The following is a 22449-nucleotide window of genomic DNA, read 5'->3' on the forward strand; positions in this document are numbered from 1 at the left end:
ATGTAACAAATAAATTACACCATAATTAGATAAATAAATTGGAATGGTAAAACATTAATAATATTAATTGTTGTTTTTATCTAATTTAGTTTTTCTTCCATTTCACGCATACTTCAGAAAAGTGAGTTAAAATTTTAGTACATGCATGTACTAAAGTATTATTTCTATTTGTTTTTCTTTTTTTAATTGCGGAAAAACACATTTGCAGTGCCAGAACGGTTTATTAATAATAAATTTAATTACTTTCATTCAAATAGGTCTTCCTTCTGTGGCGTCCTTTGCCGTCCTAGCATTGATGTCAGCCCCACTAATTAAACCAGTAAAGGAGTTCTGTAACCGTATTGAATTGTCGTATGACGAACTTAGAATTTTTATAAAACTTTTCGGAAATGTGAAACATTACTGAGGGTTTCACAGTGCTGCTTGCAATAACGATTTTATGCAGACTGGCATCTAATGCAGTCCTGTTTCAGAATTTACCATCAGAATTTGTCATGTGACATTGTCATATTTTTAGAGACTTATTATATTCCCACATTTACGCTACAGAGAAGATAGAAATTTAGCAAATGACATAATTGTGTTTTGGAATTTTGTCGATTGTTTCAACAAAAGAAAACTTAAATATCCCTATCTTGTTATTTTAGCGGCATATGATAGTATTTTCATAAATTCAGTGATCTATAAACGTTTCTCGGAGCGACACCGATTTCCTCTAAGGGCGATCTTAGTGTTAAGCTGTGAAGTATCCCTTCAAAAGGGGTATCGTAGAGTGGTTCAATAATGACTGTAAATTAAATGGTGCTATTCAATTGAAAAATGATAAGAGAAAATATTTCTCAAGAACATCTTTTTTAGTACATGACTGTTCCAATGTACTTCTGCATAACCGATTTTTCTTTGTTTGTGCTCCTGTCATGACTATTTTCTCTGCCTCCATCGTATTCCGAAGCCACCATAAAGTCAAGACAGGAACCAACTTAAAGAAACGTTGAGTATGTAGAAGTAAATTAGAACAGTCATGTGCTAAAAAAATGTACAGGAGAAAAAATTCTCCTTCTTACTTCTCAATGGAGTAACTTCATTATAAGTGCTATTCCAATGAAAAACTTAAAGGGAAAATCTTTTTCTTGAATATTTTTTTTTTTAAAGAAAACCCGATTATAAATAAACCAACGAGAACAGTCATGTACTAAAAAACTTACGGGAGAAAAATTTGCCTTTTTTATTTCTCAATGGAGTAACTTCATTATGGTGTTATTCTAATAAAAAATTTAAAGGAAAAATCTTTCTTCTAGATATTTTTAGTACATGATTGTTCTCATGTGTTTCTGCGATATCGACTTTTTTGTTTTGGTTCCTATCATGACTGTTTGCCCTAGTCCTCGGAGTATTCTAAAGCTATGAAATAGTCGTAACACGAAAAAGAAGCACAAGCACATAAGAACAGTCATGTACTAAAAAAATGTTCAGGAACCCTGTGTATAAAGTTTCAGAACATACAACGTTCGTCCAGTAGCCGCTAGTAGCGCTTCTGTCGCATTTATAGAACTTATACCGAAAGCTCAAGGACAGTTATTGAATTCCTATTCTGTCTTTTGTATCTTTTATGCAGGAAACTTGTGATTCTTTTTATTTTACTACAAAATCTTCTACCGCAATCACTCTAAACTTCTGATGATCTGAGAATTAAATCTTATGCCATTGTTTCGTACCACAGCCATCAAGGACAGAGCAAGGAAAGAAGAATTCGGCAGAATGGAGAATGTGGTGCAAAATGAGGAAAAAGGCAGAAACTTAAGAAGCCACATAAGAAAATAAAATCTCCATCAATAAATCTTGAAAAAATGCAAAATAAATCATTGACCACTGAAAGAAAGAATTTGAATCACTTGAGCCGTTTTACCCAATGGATGTGTTTTCGGTGAGATACCCAAAGCTAAACTTTTAAATACATTCAACCTCTTTGATTTGTGCACAATTGAAATCGCGCTCTTTCTCATTCTCTTTGCCTCCCTACAACTTTTATTATTTTTATTTTTGTTTGGTTTGGGATGTATCTTCTGTCGTGTCGTGAAGTTTGATCGCTTGCACCAAAGAGGCTGGATAAGAAAATGAAATTCTATTAAATTGCTTTTACAATAACGTATTAGTTATATAGGCATTGAATACATTTTACCTTCCTCTCTGGATATCACAAAACTTTTGCGCTATGTCTCTCACTCTTACGTCCTACCACTTTGAGAGCTTTTTCTCTTTTTTTTATTTTTCTTTTTTTTTGTTTTCTGTTTTCTTGAACGCGCGCGCGCACCTTTCTCAAGTGTCTAACATAAAATGGAAAGAACTGCGCCCACTTAATTTCAGAATTACATTAAATTATAATGTGCACCATCTACAGAAGAAAATACAACAGCTGAAGAAAGATACTTCACTTGAAGAGTTAGAAGAGATACTTCGCCACTAACGGAACAACCATATAGAAATTGCATTATTGGCGTTGGAAAAGGCAACAAAAGACCCAAGACAGAGAGACTTAATCGTGATAACGAAGTCTTAGAAGAGATTGAGGACCTTCTTGATGATTTCCTTTAACAATTTTAACTCTTCGGTGCAACAGGAGAGGTCTTAACCCATTAATTTTTAATTGGAAATGTGCAAATGAGTAGTAAAAAATTAATTTTTGTTCAAAAAATCGGATAAGATTTTTACTTAATTTAGCATATTTAAAACAGTGAAATTGGCATAGAACAAATGGAAAATAAAGAGTTTTTAAATTTTATTTTGTAATTTTAGGAATACAAAAATAAAAATTGTGTTTTTTCCGTTTTTTTTCGCAAATTCTTGAATAACTTGCAAACCAATTAACAGGTAAGAATAAATTTGACCAGTTTGGAAAGGTCTCAGAATTCTTTGCAACTATTCAAAATATTTAAAGTTCGTGTCTTTGCCGGAAGAGGCGCTAGTACGTCAATTATGGTGAGGGTACTATTCATTGTGCAAAATTTATATTTTAATTTTAGATTTTGATAATATAAGGCGCATATGAATAATTCAACGAAATTGTGCTAATTTTAATAATAATAAGTCCATCAGACTAATGGCGTCCGTACACTAGAAGCTATTTTCGTCAAAAAAAACATGGTAGGGGACATTTTCTTTAAAAGAACACTTTCTTAATTGCTCCTAATGTGTGCATCACTGACCGTATTTGAAAAAAAATTGAAATTTCTGTTTAAAAAAATTACATGTTCAATATTTATGCGTCCGGTACAACTTTAAGTTCAGTAAAATTTCATAAAATCAAAATTGACATCATTTTCTTTTTCGAAAGATTTACATAAATCTATCGCACACTTCGGTCTTAAAATTGGACTGAAGTAAATTTTGTTTGGTGTGATGTTCAAAAGAAGAAGCAGAGTGTGATAGAATAGGATAGACATATGCAACGCTTTTAAGAAAGGGATGTGAATTTTGACTTTAAGAAATTTTCCTGATCTAAAAGCTATGCTGGAGCCATTATACCAAAATGACACTACAATTTGACAAGATTTAAAAACCAAAAATAATGCCTTTTCGACACGTTTTAGATCAGGAAAATTTAATGAAATCAAAATTTAGATTTCTTTCTTTCTCAAACGTATTGCATATGTTTATCTCACTCTTGCGCACTCTTTTTCTTCTTCTGAGCATCACGACAAATTCAATTTTGATTTGAGTAAGTACTAAAGAACAGGACAGACGGGATAGACTTACAGTAATATAACTGAGAAAAAAAGAGCTGGAAATTTTGATTTTATTAAATTTTTCAAATGTAAAAGTCGTAAAGGAGGTATTACAAATAATATTAACTAGCGGTAAAAACTTGGACGCCAAAATCCCGAAAGTGAAAATCCCAAAAAGCCAAAATCCCGAAAGCGTCGATATTCCGAAAACCAAAATCCCGTATGAGTCGAAACTCCGAAGGGGTCATAATCCCGAACGCCAAAATCCCGAGCACCAAAAACCCGAAAAGCCAAAATCCCGAATAGATCGATATCCCGATAGCCAAAATCCCGAACCTGTCAAAATCCTGAAAGCCAAAAATTCCGAAAACCAAAATCCCAAAAAAGCCAGAATTCCGAAAGCCAAAATCTCCAATGACCAAAATCCTCAAAGTGATAAAATTACACGGAGGGTAATGTGTAGAATATTCTTCCAGAAAACACACAATTTTCCTTTACCTTCAGCAGGCGCGAGTACAATCGTAGGGGTTGCTATGGCCCTTTTAAATATTCAGGATTTTGCCTTTTCGGTATTATGCCTTTTCGGAATTTGGCTTTTCGGAGTTTTGTCTTTTCGGAATTTTGGCTTTTCTGGATTTTGTCTTTTATAAATTTTGTCTTTCCTTGATTTTGGATTTTCAGGATTTCGTTTTTTCGGGATTTTGGTTTTCTCGATTTTAGCTTTTCGGGAATTTGGCCCTTTCGGGATTGTGCTTTTTCGGGATTTTGGCTTTTCGAAATTTTGGCTTTTCGAGATTTTGCCTTTTCGGAATTTTGTATTTTCTTGATTTTGGATTTTCGGGATTTCGTCTTTTCAGGATTTTAGCTTTTCGGGATTTTGACTTTCGCGAATTTCGCCTATTCTGGATTGTGCTTTTTCGGGATTTTGGCTTTTCGGGATTTTGTCTTTTCGGAATTTTGTCGTTTCGGAATTTTTACTTTTCTTGATTTTGGATTTTCGAGATTTCGGGTTTTCGGGTTTTTGGGTTTTAGAGATTTTGACTTTCGGGAATTTGCCCCATTTGGGATTGTGCCTTTTCTAGATTTTGGCTTTCAGGATTTTGACTTTTCAGGATTTTGACCGTGACCCATTAACCAGAGTATCCAGTAGCCTTTGTGATCAAAAACTTCAGTATTTTTCATAACAGAAAAATATTAATTAAAAAATCTTTACTCAGTCGTAAAATCTTTACGATTGGGTTGGCATGTGTCAAATAAACTGTACGCTCTACAATTTCTAAAAATAACAAAATGATCAGTAGAATAAAAGTTTTTTTTTTAATTCTTAGTCATCTAATGTGAATTTAAAGTAGTTTTATTTAATCAAATAGGGGAAGGGTTTCTAGGTTTGCACATACTCTGGCTTCGAACAGTTCATATTTGTCCCATATTTCTTTATTGAACCTAACCTTTACATTCCTTTATTTCTAAGTGGGAAGCCTGAAATCCTAAAAAAAACAGTGTTTTAAGAACATGTTTACAAAACAAAAACCAAATGTGCATATATCATTAAAATCTCCGTAAAGCACAATTCAGCGAGATAATTATTCGCCTGAGTAATTCGAAGAGCACCCTCAAAAATGAGCGAAATACAAATAATATTTCTTGTGAGAACAATCACAACAAGTGCGATGTTCTCAACGATAAACAACACTAAAGCTACCAGTCGGGGCAAGTCACCGAATTTAGTGAAAAATTTATTTATAAAATGTGAGTTATTTGAGGTATTTCTCAAGTTGATGGTAAGGGCAAGATAACTTTGTGTGCACATGCTCAAAAATAAATTGTTATTAAACCAGATCTGCATGGGCGAGAACCGAAATTGAAAATTTTCTGCTTCAGTCTCTTCCAGCACTTCTTATTGTTTGCCGGCATCCAACGTCAATTGGGAAAAAGATGGACAAAAATCCAAAATGCGAAAGACAGAAAATCCTCAAAGGAGATGAAATAATTTTTCATGATGAAATTGACGAAGGGTAAGCGAAAAAGAAGTCTTTCATGGTTGAAGCGAAGATGGGCATTTTTTTTTTCTTATATTCATTCGGTTTGTATCAAGAGGCAGAAAATTGGAGAGATAAGTAATGAGAAAATATCTCACACAATTCCAATCACATCCATAAGATATTTTATTAGTGAATCACAGGCCATCAAATTGTGTGCCAAAGCAATTAATTTTGATCATTTTCTCATGCGTGATCGGATGTTTTATTGCTCCAGCTCCAAGAGAGAGCAACATGTTCAATTTTTAGGTTTATTTTTTTGGTTGCCTACATATTTCCGCCCCCTCACCCTCCAAAGAATCAAATTTTGTCCTAAATTTGCTGTATCACATTCTCTATCCATCCGGCCATTATGCAACGTATAGGCTAAGCGGTGCGAGATTAGCGACTTATAAGCACCTCCCAATAGTCCACCTCGAAATTATTTTGCAGAACACTTGTAAATATGAAACACTGAGAAAAAAGGGGGTGCGATTAACTTTTTCTCCTCGTAACTTTAACACTTTTAGGTGTAAAAATATATCAACATTTTTTAATGTCATTTTTTGCACTTTTGTAAGTGTAAAATTAACAAGAAAAGGGTAACTTTAACCCATAATGCGCATAAAAAGCATAATATTTACACCGATTTCGGATCAATAATTCAGGGTAAAATTAACATTTCCGGAATGTTATTTTAACCTTTTCGAATAGTGAATATACTTTCCATATAACCCTCAAATATGAAATAAATAAAACTTAATGCCTCTGGCACAGTTTAAGTTACAGGGATTTCACTTAAACGTCAATTGGTATTTCAGAAGGCTCAGTATAAATTTTGCTACATTGACAGCAAACAGAATTTATTCAAACTTAATGTTGAACTTGCATCAGCATGGTGACCATAAGTTACTTCAGATTTTACTGGACTTTACGATCATCGAAACGGAGATATCAAAAAAATGACCATTAAATATTGCCACAACAGCTTACTTTAAAAAGGTTTGTCATATTTTTTTTCTCGTCAAAAGTTCGTAAAAGGGTTGTTCTTCCATATAAAATATGAAAAAAAGTTTGGTAAAATTTAAAAGTAACATCTTTTAAACAAATTTTTATGAAGATCGTCAGTAGGTGGTGCGTGGGAAACTATGCCCAGCGTATAACTTTTGTTTCGTAAACATGTTTTTGACATTTCGGTGAGAGGGAGTGAAATCTTGATTTAGTCATCTCTCTCACTCTTATACGCCATTTTGAAAACATGTTTCCAAACAAAAGTTATGTTAAGAAAACAAAAACTTTTTAAAGTTTCTCTGAATGGGATTCGAATTTACATGCTTGCATCATAGAGAGCGCCCTATATAACGCAACACAAAGGGTAAACTGATCTATTCGTGGTTCACTTAGGCCGAGATTAGCCGATTAGAGTGACAGATCGGCGCCGATTACCCGATCTGTCACTTACTCTCCACTTTGCCACAATTACACGTTTCCCCTTTGACTTAAGCCATTGCCCTCACTGAAAAATCATTGAATCAAATTTCAGGACATGTAAACTAAATGCAGAGATCGAACATTCTGCAAAGTCAAGCACAATAAATCGTAACAATTTTGACGGAGAAGATGAGACAAAAAAACCATCAACTGGATCTCTTTTGTAGTCTTTTCGACAGTGATATTAATGTGCTGAATCACACTTAATCGCTTACCCTGAAGCTTCTTCTCCGTTTCCCAGAATTTCTGCAATTCTGTAAAATACTTGTCCAATATGAACACCTTTGAGAGGCCGAGTGTGGCCATGATTTTAACAGACAACTCCTCTCTAAATCTGACCACTCTTGTACACAATTTGTCTTTGAAGATCACCACCCGAAACACTGTCTATTGTCCAAGAAAATAAAAGAACTTTAGGACGTTCAAATGATCTTTAAGAGTCCTCCTTTTTGCACCTAATTTGCCTTTTTTTTTCTCTTGCCTAAACGACAATTTAAAAACGTGTTTGAAGCACTTGACGGTTGATGCAAAAGAAGCTGGCAAAATATCTCTAGTTTCCAAGTGTTTTCACATACATCATCAATATCACATTACTACTGAGAAACTGCACCCAACATTGAGCAAATGGTACTCTATGTTGTAGAGCAACTGAATGCGATCTGTAGGTTTTTTCAAATGGCAGACACTAATTTTATTCATATTACAGAAACACAGCACAAGTTCCTTTCTTCTCATTTGTAATGGTTCAAAATCATTTAAGTAAAAAAAAAGCACCGAACCACCTTCTTTTCAATCTTTTCTTTTGGTCGAGCTCGAAGAAGCTGAAGAACTAAGAAAATTGAAAGAATATTGTGAAGACACAATAGAGAGCAATACACCAAAAAAAAAAACAACACAGCAGAAGAGTTTCCCACTCTATGCTACCTGTTCGAATAAAATCCACCTCAAAACTGACGGTATCCACTACAAACAAGGTGAGCTGAACCTAATGCGCCAGGTACAAGAAGTTCTCCATCTCACTCGCTGCCCCATTCAACCATCTCACTCATGTCTTAGGCCAATTTACCGATTTTATCTTGAGCGCCAAGAGAAGCCACATCGTACCTTCTTGCTCACTCTGCAAGAGATCTTTTATTTATTTTTTTTATTAAATTACAACTTGGCGTTTTCACACACCATTCAACTCCTTTCCACCAACACTAACACACCTTCGCGCCAAATTCACTGGCTTCAGAGGGCATTTTCTCAAGACGGACGTTACAGGTAACGTCCACGTATTCATATCTGTCTCTCTCTTTCACACACATGCACTTGGTACAGCATCAAAAGTTCAAATTGAGGCTATACGCTGAGATAAAAATTCAATTGAACACAGCGTACACCTGAGAGCAAGGGGCGGATAAGTACTAAACAGCTGAACAATCGGTAATAAGGGTTATAATTTTAGTACTCATAGTAACGATTAACAGTCCAGAAGACTAAATTACGAAGGTAGTACAGAAGCAATATTTAGGGAATCATAGTATAAAACACTCAACCCTATATACTCAGTACTAAAACACTTTAGAGCTCATAGCTTTAGTGTTTTATATCTACCAGTGCTTAGCGGTTTTAGAACACAGCGAGGACTGGGTATTTAGTCCTATACTAAAAAGAATGTTTAGGAGAAATGGTTCCCCTTTTCATTTTCACTGGTATAGTACCATAAATTATTTCAATTCAATTCAATTCAATTCAATATATTTCTCCTCAAATAATGCTTGGTTGCGGCTGCCGCCGACTTACCACGACTGATCTCATCAGGTAAACGGCAGAAACCCTGAATCACAGATCGTTTAAGCCAAAAATGTATAAAAGTTTTACAATTTATGTTTACAATTACAATTTAAATTGCTGATGAATGGCTGTCGTTGCGTGAGGAAGGGGCAACAGAAGCAAGCATAATGAGGGATTATGAGTATCAGCTTGGCCAGAAAAAGGCACGTGTCGCTGACACTAGGAATTCGTGGAGGTGGGATAATAGGTTTTACATGTTGTATGGTGTCTGAGCAGTGAGAAGGAGGGTCGTGGAAGGGGACAGAAGGGACAGAGCACTATTTAGTACTAGTACTAAGGGAATTACTCAATACTAGTACTGAATACTTCTACATATAACAATACGCATGGACCACTTTAAGGTACTTAAACTTAGGGCACAGATAAAGTTTGCTCCGCACCTACTACTAACTAGAAACAGATACCAATCATTTAGTACTCTCGTATCAAGATAGAAAATCAGAAAAAAAATTTTGAATGTACTAAAATTAAGAATATTTAAAACTTTAGTAATTTAGGTATAAGTTTTATTTGAAAAACATCTTTGGTCCTTAAAATTCGTAGATTTTTTAGTAAAAGCAATCAATTTTTAAAAACAATACTTCATAAGAGTAAACTGTCATTTACATCTACCGATTTCTGGCCAAAGTGTGCCGATTTGACGATAACTTAGCAAATTAGTGTAGATCCAAATCGGCAGTATTTTGCAAATTTGCGCTCATGGTTCATCTGAAAGCCACTTATTCACCCCTTGACTAGTACTAACTTTAATTTTGGTTTATTTTCAATACTTCAGAATTAATAAAATATTATAGACATAGACGTTATATATAAGAATAATAAACTGAGACTAAATGACAACTATTAGAACTTGGTCTAATACTTTATTGTTCAAAAACATTAGACCTTAATTCAGTTCTAAGTTATGAAGTTTTAATATTCCCTGAGTTTTTCAAGTACTAAAATTTTCATAAATCATTTAATTTTTGAATCGACTTAATCTTAAAAAAATAATAAAATTACTTTCTGTGCAAAATAAAATTTTAGTCGACAAGTATTTGAAAGATCAATATTTGCAAGGGATGATTCATGAGGAATTAGAGTGGCTAGAGTTCCAGTTTCCTTAAGAAAAATATATACGGCTTCCCTGAGTTCACCGTAGATTCTCAAAGAAAATACAGTGTGACCTCGATAGAGCCAACCCTCGATTGAATCAATCTGCAATAGAGTCAACAGTAATTTTTTTAGTCTACGGACTCCGGTAGTGTCAACTTGGACACAAATGTACGACTTACAATAATCTTTAATAGTAGAATTGATGGATTAATTAACCTTTGAAAATGGGGCACTTTTGAAATTGTGATTTTTCACCAATTTTTAAATAAAATTGAGCCTTATTGTGATATAATTTAGCTGCACGACCACATTGAGAAGCAAAGATATGGCTCAGTCTCGTTCAAACATAGGAGAAAAATCCCAATTTTAAAAATTTCTCCACTTTCAAAGGTGCCCCACTTCCCTTTACGCCTTTCTATTAAAATTTCTCATTTTAATTAATATTTTTCGGACTTCAATAGTGTCAACCAATCCAATACAGTCAACAGACCTGTAGGGGAATTCTGTAACAGTAAGATAATATCATATGACAAATTTAAAATTTTTTATATCATTTTCCCTCAGAAATTTAACACTTTTTAGGTGTAAAAATATATCAAAATTTTGTAATGTTAATTTTACACCTTATTAAGGGTTAAATTAAAATGAAAAAGGATACCTTTAACCCCTATTATACCTAAAAAGGGTAATATTTACACCGATTTCGGATAAATACTGCAGGGTAAAATTAACATTTCTGGAATGTTATTTTAACTTTTTCAGATTGATGGTAAATTCAGTGATGGTAAATTCGGAAGAACTAATTAAAAATCCGATTTCTATCAGTTACTAATGGCATCATAGAACTCCTTGAAATAGCCATATCATTCTCACTGGGATTTAATGTTTTCCTGCTCCCGAAGTTACCACGAAAATTTGTCATATGACATTGTCATATTGTTACAGAATTCCTCTACTGGAAATATTTAGGTGACTCTTTCGAGGTCCCACTGTACATGAATTCTCCGAGTTCCCTGAAAAATGTATGGGTTGCCCGGGTTCTCCGTGAGTTCCCTGAAAAATGTAAAGGTTGATCAGGTTTCCTTTGGGTTTCCTGACTAAATGTATATGTATAAGCTCCCAGGGTACCTCGAGAGATCCCTGAAAAATGTATGAGTTCGCAGCTTTTCTGAAAATTGTATAAGTTTTCCAGGTTCTCTTTGGGTTCCCTGTAAAATGTATGAGTTCCCCAATTTTCCCGTGAGTTTCCTGAAAAATGTAAGGGTTCGCTAGGTTTCTTTTAAGTTCCCTGACAAAATGTATTGGTTCTTCGGGTTCCTTGAAAATTTTTGGGATCCCCGGGTACCTTGAGAGTTTCTTGAAAATATATGAGTTCTTCGGGTTCCCCGTGAGTCCCCTGAAAAATGTATGGGTTCCTCAGATTGCCTTTGGGTTTCCCTGAAAAAATTCATGGGTTCCCTGAATTCTCCCTGAGTTCCCCGAGTTCCCCATGGGTTCCCCAGGTTCCTTGTGAGTTTCCCGGGTTCCCCGTGGGTTCTTCGAACTCCCTATTGGTTCCCTGGTCAGACTGGTTCAAGTTCAATAAAATGAATTACCCTCGCCCTTTCTCTGAATGATTACTAAATTCTATCAAAGCGTGTACTAAAATAATAGTAATTTAGTACACATACATGTTCTAAAAGTTGCATGACACCAAATAAATAACGATGTATTGTTCATAAATTGATTCTTGAAAATTTCCAAAATTCTAGTCTAATTTACTGAAAGCATACAAGTACTTCCAGTCTCAAAGAATGTCAATTGCCAACCCCTTAAAATCATCTCATCATGTCTGTAGTCGATGGTTCTCTCGGTTAAATGTATTTATGCTGCGAAAGAGTAACAAGAGATCCATATGAGAGAAAAGGCTAGAAGTAATGTTGGAGTGACTGTGTGATTTCTAAGGTAACTGCAGCCAGTGAACTTCTTCAGAAACATTTTAATGCATAAATTCAACAATGATTCTCACTTCACGATTCTCGATGCTTGAAATCATCCACCTCTCCCATGTGCTATTGAAAAGCCATTCTCTTGTAAGAAAATACCACACATTGCTTTTTCGTCTTCTTTTTTTTTAACTTTAGCATCCCAAATCAAACAAGTGTCTTTAAATATTCAACCTCCAACTATACAATTACCAAGTGAAATTCTTCACAGAATATCTTCAGCTCGAGAAAATGCAATTGTTCTTCTAAAATATTCACATGTGTGGTTGTATTTTAAAAAAAAATCGGGTTTACTAATTAAATTTATACGAAAGACTTTTGACAGAAAGTCTTTTAAGCTGAGATTTTTGAGAGCAGAAATGCGTGCGTTTTTTGGAAAGGTCTGTATTAGATTATGGAGATGAATTAATTGCGATAATTTGTTGGCACCTTTGTTTTGTCTTTTCGCTCTTTAGTTTTTCTTCCACCTCCGATTCTTTCACCATAATCTCTCGGGGATTTGTGTGAAAACTTCACAGACAATTGTAACTCTTAACAATTCTCACGAAGATGATGAATTAATATATTCGGTATTTCCGTTGCTCTCTGGAGCAAATACATTCACTAAATAGATTTTGTGGATATGAAAAAAACAGCCAGCAAACCACAAGACTATCATGTGAATTATTAAGTGGTATGGAATCACATTTAGAGAGATCTATGAAAAAAGACATTTCATGGGAGGTATAATAATCAAACCATCAATAAGTCTAGATAAGCTTATAGTGTGCAGAGATTCTCTTCAGGTGTACCTTATTACTTTTGCAATGTCTACATTTGTTCAAATTAAATTTTGAATTGAATTTTTGGGTCAGATAATTCTATTAATATACTAAAATGTAATCAAAATCGAAATACAGTAGGACCTCGATAGAGTCATCTAATTATTTCCAAGCCTATTGACTCTATTAGATTTGTTGACTCTATCGGAGTCCGAAAAAAATCAATTAAATGGGGTTATTATTTTATGTTTAGATCATTGATAGAGTAAAATCAGGGGGATGACATTAGCTATGAAAAATGTGACCAGTTTTAGTGTAAAATTCTTCCTGTTTTCGCACACATTTCACGAGATATATCCGAAACTACGTAGGTTGCCAATTTGGGGTTTTCGGTTGCCCATTCTATATTAAATTATCTTTTATTTCGTATTTGTATTATTTGTTATTTTATTCTACAATGACAAAAAACAGGTAATAAACTCCAAAGTTTTTTCGGCATGCTAGAAACATATGGGAAACATAGGAAATGTCATGCCCCTGAGTAAAATATTTTATTTAATTAACCCATAAATTCTACTCCCCCTGGCCCAAAAACAGTCATATGTTTGAGCAAAATTTAAAGATTAGGGAGTGATTTTATAATTGTTAAATATCTTAAGTATAAACTACTCTTCATGTGGTAATACTGAAGTCCACCCACAACGTTAAGATAAGGAAAAGATGTCATAAAGATCTTTTTTCACTTTTTCTATAAAAGCACCGGTAATACTTAATTATTGAAAATTTTAATGCAATTAACGTGATTAACTAGAATTTCCTTTAAACTTTTAGCGTGTAAAAGAAGAGATTGATAGTTCTTTTCGATATGCCATAACTATGGCTCTAAGCTTCACAAAAAGAGCAATAAAACCAATTTTACTTATTTTCTTCATGTTCTGTATAATATGGGCGCTAAATGGTTAGAGATATCGACTTAGGGTCTTCAGACGATCCCCTAATAAGCAAACCGGAGAATTATTAATATAACTCTCATTTCGTACCCATCCCGCCCTTTCACCATCAGTAACAGGAAACCAGGAATAATTAAAGGGATTAAACCTATCTAGTGTCGTAAATGCGGATGATTTTGCACTCAGGAAGTGACTATGCTCCTTGCTTTTCGTAAGGTTTTCTTTAATTCTAGCACTTAAGAATGATCTGTAGACCATTCTTAAGTTCCCTTATGGTCATTGGACCATCCTTAAGTCCCATAACTAAAGAAAAGCTTGCGAAAAACAGGGCAGCATAGTTGTCCGCATTTAGGGTAAGTGTACCTAATTCCGGCCAGCTTGCAATTTCGTCCACTTTTTTTGTTCCTCAAATTTCCATGAATTTTTAGTTTTTGAATACTCTAGGGATTACACAATAATTAAAAACTGTCGCTTCTACAAACGAGATGATGTGAAAAAGCCTTTGAAAACATAGAGTAAAGTGGTACAAATTGGATAGGGCTTTTTTCTTGACAAATTTAGGACTTCATTTTTATTTGTAAATTTTAAATGCTTTAGTTTTATAATTTGGTTCCTTGTGCTTAACAACAAAATTTGTACTGTATTTATCAATAAAAAAGCCATGTCCAACTTGTACCGGCGAATTGTCCAACTTATATCACTCTACCATATCTATTGTTTTTTTCTTTTTAAAATATATTAAGAATGATTTTTGAGAAAATAAAGACGATAAACTATCTACAAGATTCCAAGCAACACTCCTTAAGAAGAGATAATAAAAAAATCAATTTGTATTAAAAAATATTCCATTTCAAACTTGAGATTTGAGCAATTGCATGCAATGGCTTTGGCCTGGCCTTGTCTCATCGAAAGGTTATTACTGAACGGTGTCAATAAGTAGTTATAAAGCCCTTAATTAAGGCATTTTTTTAAACAGCCCAATATGACATGACTTAATAATATAACCCTAAAATGTTATCAAACGTGTTTGAAGTGAAGATCAGTGAAATTCACGAAGTATAATTCAATATCCTCAAATACATTTTAAAACTGTAAATTTAACTTAATATCTTCCCTTTAGTCCAAACAGTTTGTAATCTATTAATATTACCCACCAGTCCCCTAATCCTGTAAAAGCTTTTCTGTTTAATTGCTTAAAACGTACTTAGTCGAAAGTCCTTTAATGAAAATTATTAACCGTTACTCAAAAGTACCTTTAATTTTTTCATTTCCTTAATGCAAACTGGTTAATTAAGGGCATGCACAAATGCCTTAATTAAGTACTTAGTATTAAGACTACGCCATGTCATCGCATGTTTCCGCTGTTCTACACAAAGCTCTGACATTTGTCTCATTTCATTTTTTTAAGTTAGTTGTTCTATAAGGTAAGTGTGCCAAATTTCGGCATAGTTGCATGCAAGCGACAAAGTCTCAAGTTTGAAATATAATATTTTTAATAAAAATTGAATATTTTTGTTACTCTTTTATAAGGAGTGTTGCTTGGAACCTTGCAGACAGTTTATCATTTTTATTTTCTCTAAAATCATTCTTAATATATTTTAAAATGAATAAAAATGTAGACATAGCATTAGTGGCCTATTTCGGCCATCTTCATTCTCATAGTTCCTTGTCCTTCCAGAATTCTTTCAATGTCTTTTTCAGATCATCTTGCTCGTCGAAACGACATTTTTTGTTATTTTTTTTTGCATTGTACAATCTCAAGAATATCCAAAACTAAAAATTCATGGAAATTCGAGGAAAAAAATATCGCCAAAATTGCAAACTGACCGGAATTTGGCACACTTACCCTAACTTCTTTAAAAGTACAAAATTTTACCCAGGATACCCATAATGAACCCTAAACCATATTTCCACAAAGTTTAGATTCAATCAAAGAAGATAGGTTTTCTTTTCCAAGACACAGAAGCTGACAATGTAAAGTATCTCGACAGTATAAAACGAACTAAATCTTCTCTATATCATTATAAATTGAAATTTGCACAACAGACACAATAAGAAGACTTTTCGGTTTTCTCAATCGCAAAAAGCATCTCATTTTCCATGCGAGTACTGAAATTTTTATAATAAATTCACCACAGATTGAGTCTCTCCCAAAGCAAAACACGAAAAGCTACCCAAAGAAGCTTGTATCATAATTCTTCATCCCAAAGAAGTCGATGAAACTTTATGCGATAGAAGGTAAGAAGAAAAAATTGAAGAAGACACCAAAGAAGAGATTCATGAGAGGACCCAGTAGGAACCAGTTTTCTCTCTCCCTCACTCCTTTGCATCTCTCATCCCTGGCTGTCTTCCCGAAGATGCTTCTTATTTATTTCTGATCGAAAATGCCGTGTAATATAAATTTTCGAGTTTCATTCCCTCTTCACTACACCGATTTAACCACAAGTATCAAGGGGCTAGGCACTGAGGCAGTGCATTGATATTCAATATGTGGAAACTTTGAGGGAGAAGCAACGAGTTAAAAATGAACTTCTTTAAGGCTCCGCCCTGATACAATTTTAGGTCACTCCCCCTTTTGGAAAATATAGGCTACTGAATCTAAAATTTATGCACATGATGAAAGTTTGTTATCCTAATGCAGAGACAGTAGGTGACAGTTGTGGGCGGCCTCACGAAGCTCGGTCCAATAAAAAATTAAGCCACGCCCCTCATCATACTATTTATGTAACGAAAATTTAAATTACACTGCGGAGAGCATCAAGAATGTTCTTAAATAATTTTAAAAATTATAACTTTTCTTTCAAGTGACTTTACATTTTCTTGTCGAAAATAGTAGAACATCCCAGCGAGCACCAAATGCTAACAGATTTCAATTCAGCTGAATTCTGCTAACCTTAAAACGATGCTCGCGAGGCAGTGCTATTCCCATTCTGTTAGCACTATTTGTTTTAGAATATGATTTAGAATGATTTATAATGGGATATTCAGCTTTTTTCATTAAGTTATCATTCAAGTCCTATTTTAACGATTTTAATCTGAATTTGAAATAAGTTAATTATTTTCACATTTTTGTCGCTTCCAACATGAAATATCGTAACAGCGTAAAATAGTTCTAATGACTTTCTAATTTCGTTTAATTTGAAATCAACTCTCATAAAGTTCGCTCGTGTAAGTCTTGTGAATTCTTGTAGGCCTACTTGGAAAAGTAACAAGATGTTTGGCTACCCTCGTCACCATAAGAAATCTCTTAAAGTCTTGTAATTTTCAGCAAAATATCTTGTTAAAATCGAATTAACCATAATTTTTACTCGTATTAAACAAGATCTTGTGAGAGTTTTGTCATTTTTTTATTCACGAAAATCAGTATATCAGTACATTTCATGGGAAGAATGGTCTCTGAAATCTTATTTGATGAATTTCACAGAAAATTAATTACACAAGAATTAAAAATTAATTTTAAAAAAATTATCAAAGATAAGGGAAGAGCACCAGTGATCGGCAGTGTTCCTCGGATCGTCAGGTTAATACCACATTGTTTCTACAAATTAAATGATTTTTTAAAAATGATTAGCTACTTTTTACCATTTAACTCACAAGAATACAGTTCATTAACTCAGATTTAATTTATAAAACCAATTTTCCCTGAGACACCCGATTAAATTCCTGACGATCCGAGGTACAGAGTGCAAGTTTGCAATTACACATATTTTTTATTATTTTATTGTAAAAATTAAAAATTCAAAAGCACAGATATAGTTAAAGGGATCACTAATGTATCAATTAGCATAGATAAAAATACCAAATAATGTTTTGAGGATTATATTTTCAACTAAATATGGAGCATGTCTCTTAACATTCCGATCCGGGGTACTCTTCCCTTATCTCCTGCGAATAGGCAATTTTACTGTGTCACTGGAATTAATTCGCGGACTTTTTTTTCGATATCGAGAAAATCTTTCAAAAGGGAACTCCCTCTATTGCGTTGAAAATAAAAAGGTTTTATAGAATTCCCTATGACGACAGAGGTAATCCAAACATCTTGTTACTTCTTTTGTTGAGAAACAAAATTTTACAAGATTTTTTGGGATATATTTTCGGAGAAGGTGTTTCCTTATCTATCAATATTTCAAAAAAGTCTTTTTCAATTAAAATTAGAATAAAATCTTTAATCTTAAATTTAATCTTTAATCTTTTAGTCTTTAATCTTAAATTTTAATATAATAATTTTTTTTTTATTTTAAAGATAAAAATAATTATATGAAGTAAGGATCGCCTGATTAAAAAAATGCTTCTTAACTTGCTTAAAATATAAATTCTGAATAAATATTTGGCATTTTTCAATTTTTTTTAGTTTATCTTTATGATGACTGCCTCAGCATTTTTGTTTACTTTACTAGGGAAAAGCGCGCTACTTTCGAACGATTTATGCTTCGCACAACTTTTTTTTTTCAATGTGTTATAAATGAATTTGAAATAAAATTTCCAGAAAAATGCTGTAGGTAAAATCCGTAAAGAACATAGAGAAAAAATTGATTTGTCCGAAGCTTGAGTCGTCCGAAGGTAGTGCGCTTGCCCGTATTCCTTATATCCAGGGGCAAGAACGCTACCTTCGGACAAGTCTAGTTTTGAACAAATCATTTTTTCAAGATATTTTCATGAATTTGACTCTTTATAGTGATTATTTTTTAATAGCTAATCCAATGCCTCAAATTTCCTGAAAAGACCTATGGGTTAAGTCAATTAAGAACATAAAAAGATGATTTTTCCAAAGCTTCAGTCGATTCTTTACCCCTAAAATTCAACTCATAATCGAATTTTCACGCATTCCGAATTGAAAGCATCCCGGGTTGCACGCATTTCGAGGTCATCTGTAAAGAATCCCAGCTAGCATAAGCTTATCTGGGCTTATTACTGGTCATTTTCTATTTTAAATAGTCTGAGTGACCTGCAAGTTTGAAGGCCAATAAAAGAATTGATTGTAGTTCAGGTCAGGGAACATTGAGGAAGGAGTGCGACCCATCGTTGGAAAGGTCTCGACCTCAACTACAATATGCTAAAATTTAAAGAAAAGGCATCGTCTAGTTTTCGAAATATTCAAGATCGATTAATTGAAAATCGATTTTTCGATTTATCGGACATTTGATTATGTCGAATGAGGTTATCGTAGTACTCCACGAGAGCTTTCCAAAACACCAAAATTTGTCGAATTCCGATAATTAGAATCGGACATATGACCATTTGAAAAACTAAATTTATGACCCCTTATAGCTCGAAATCCGTGGATTTTAATTTTTTTTAATTGGAAGCTCTTAGGCATAGCTATAACATACTAAAATTTGAGATCGGTCGATGCTATAGGAGCTGTGTTATTTAGAAAACAAAATATCATCAAGTTCTAGACACCTATCCACATTTAATCTTTGCAGATCGAAGTGTGTACTTCGAACGGGGCGGGACGGAACGGACGGGACGGACAGGACATCTACGAAAATCGATTTTTAACACATATGATATTTGTGATCCACGAGCGTCACAACGCATAAATCCAATGTTTAGGCTTGATCTGACGAGGTCGGATTTCACCTAGGACCATAAAAGCTAAGATTGTAAGGAATCTCAGCTAAATATTTCGTAAAATTGCCCTTAAATATTTGTGAATTCATATTGGAGACTTACGAAATGCTCGTAAACCGTATTACCCAGAAACAAGTTCGTAAAAGTTTGTACTTTTTCACAAATACTGTACCTGATATCGTTACTTAACAAGATTTTTTTTGTTCTTTTACAAATAATTGTTTGTACATTTTTGATTGCCTGGCAAAAGTTTAAAAACTCAAACGTCTTTTTGTGTTTATAAACGTTTTTGAACAACCATTTGTAAAATAGCAAATCATGCACGTTATGTGAAGATATCACGAACAAAGTTTGATAAAAAGTACAAACTTTTACCAAATAGATTTATTCACAAATATATACGAACATTTTGACGAAATATATTTTTCTGTGCAATCGCTGATTTTGTGAAATTATCAACAAACACAATTTAACAATTTTCCCAATAAAATATTTATCACTAAAGTTTGAGTTTATAACCCCCTGGCTCATAAATATAATAAATAACTCCAAAGCACAGCACACACACAAACTTGAGAGCTTTTCGTGCACAGTGAGACAATTTGCGCCAGGTGAAAAAAGCTGAGCACTTGGTGCTTGTCTTTGCTCAAGAAAGATCTCACGATACCATTTTTCGCGCCTAAAGTATACCAATTTTCCGTTTGAAGATCAAAAGAGACAACTTGACGATATGCAATAAATTTTGCAGCAATAATTTCAGGCTGCATTAAATAAATATTGATATGGACAGGAAAAGTACACCAATTGATTTTGATTGGCTATCATTAAATTTTAATGTCACGCTTGGCAAAAATTTACTTTTTTCGACAAAGTTGTTTTAACATTTTTTTAATGGAGTACAATTAGTTAATTATAAAAAAAATCAATGAATTTTTAAATAGAAAAAATAAATTAAACTCACGACACATTTTTACTGGAGACATTTCCTGAACCTCTCTTGTGATTAATGACCCAAACACCATCAAAATCACCTGATCAGCAACACATTCTGCGGTTCAGAATCTTTTGTAAAATTTATTAGAAAAACACCCATAGGCTTAACCAAGCCAACCCCCAACTAGGGACTTCACTAGAAGCAATCACACAAAAGAAATTGAGGTAGTTGCAGATGCAATAGTCTTCCACCAAACAGAAAAAAAAGTAAGAAGTATCAACCGAAAAAATACAAGATTACACAAATTACTGTTGTTCCTGGAGGCAGTTATAAGTGGCACTGGTCCATTCTTGTTCTTCTCGCGACACCCAAACGTGAACCCATCCACTGTCCCCCATTGCAATGTCCATTGCTGGCCGCGTGAATCCATCATCGTTTGTGCCAGAGAAAGAGAGTCACATAAATGCGGATATTGGTGACTTCTATCGTACACAATTGTATTTCATTTTAGTCTCCTCCTTATTCTCAATTCTTTTCACTGTATTTTCCACACCACAACACAACATTATCGTCTTTACCGAATTCGCGAGGCGCTTAATTTGTCAAAAAGAGAGACATATCTTTGCAAAATTCAAAACTACTTCGGTTTAAACTATTTAACACGATTATCTTAATCCTTTCTTACACAAAGGTACATTCGAAGTTACAAAATCTTTCGAAAATCTGTTCGAATATCAACCGAAAATTTAAACTGAAATTCGCGGATCTCCCGCTTGGACGCTGCTAGCACTTCCCAGTGAACACAGTTTGCAGAAAATAGTAGCGTTATTTAACATTGCTGAGTAGATCATCAAAAATATGCTGAGCGGTCAGCGGTTCTAGAACAAAAAGTGCTAACCAAATGGAAATAGCACTACCTAGCGAGTGTTGTTTTAAGGTTATCTGAATTCAGCTGGAAATACATGTTTTCAGCTAAATTGAAATCAGGTAACATTGAGTGCTCCTTGGATTATCATACGACTATCCGAATTTCGGATAACGAATTTTTAATTATCATGTTGTATCTAAGTTCGTTTAACTCTTTCAGGACGATTGGAACACAGGTGTCACTTAAAGAAAATAATTTTTCCTGACAACCTAAAATTATTTTTTTCTTTATGTTTGTACGTTTTTGCAAAGTAGAGGGTTGAAGGAATCTAGGATATTTTTTGAAAGTCTTCAGCTATTTGTTATATAGTAATTTTTTAAGCCCAAAAATGACAAATTTTTAAATTCTCATAATGAAAATTAATTTTAATTATTTTTTACACTTCCAATTTTTTTAAGCCAAACCGTTTTAGAAGAAGAAACTGCAATACTCAAACATAATATTTGTCATTAGAGTGAAAATTATCAATCATTGGTACCTATTGTCAGTAAAATTACTTAAATTTTTAGGCTATTTTTGTCCCTATCGCTCAAAGAGGAAAAAATACACCAAATCAGACTCTGTTGGACTTTTCAAGGTTAGATGTAAGACCTTTTACTGATTTTGTTTATCGGTTTCATTTTTATTGCTGATTTTCGGTCCACGAAAACTATCTCGTCGTTAATGGGTTAAGGATTTTTCAATAAGATCCACAACTTGAACGTTCACAGCCGAAGTTTCCCAAAGAAAAAGACATTCGAAGATCGATTTCGAAAGCCAAGGAAAAGTCAATTTTATTTTTCGTATTGCCCACGTGGTGGCTGCAAAGCTTCCTGTTCGAGTTTCGAAGAGTCTCAAGTGGCAAAATTTTAGGAAGGGGGAAGGAAGTGGGGTACCTTTGAATTGAGACAGCTTTAAAAATGTATTTTTACAAACCTATTTTCATGCTCAATTACATTATGAAAAACCTTAATTCCTTTTAAAAATATAAGAAAAACGACCGTTTTCAAAGGTTCCCCAACTCAAAGGTGCCCCACTTCCCCCTACTGCCTCTTTTTTGTGAGAAAGACAATGCAACCAGACTCATAATATACCTTTCCCGTTGTACTTCCCTTCAAAATTAGTGAATAACATTTTTAGTAGTTTCTTCATGTGGTATTTTATAAATTTTCCTGA

At 33.8% G+C, this 22449-nt stretch overlaps 1 protein-coding gene across 1 annotated transcript in view; it reads right to left on the bottom strand.

Annotated features, from left to right (window-relative positions):
• The window catches only part of LOC129806153 (unconventional myosin-IXb), a 79103-nt gene extending 70811 nt beyond the window's left edge, over positions 1 to 8292 (bottom strand). Inside the window, exon 1 of the mRNA XM_055854530.1 lies at positions 7447 to 8292. Within this exon, the coding sequence (XP_055710505.1) occupies positions 7447 to 7537 (91 nt within the window). The 5' untranslated portion in view covers positions 7538 to 8292. The remainder of the gene's footprint in view (positions 1 to 7446) is intronic.
• Between the last annotated feature and the right edge of the window lie 14157 nt (positions 8293 to 22449).

Source organism: Phlebotomus papatasi, chromosome 3 (assembly GCF_024763615.1).
Source record: "Phlebotomus papatasi isolate M1 chromosome 3, Ppap_2.1, whole genome shotgun sequence".
Taxonomy (NCBI): Eukaryota; Metazoa; Arthropoda; class Insecta; order Diptera; family Psychodidae; genus Phlebotomus; species Phlebotomus papatasi.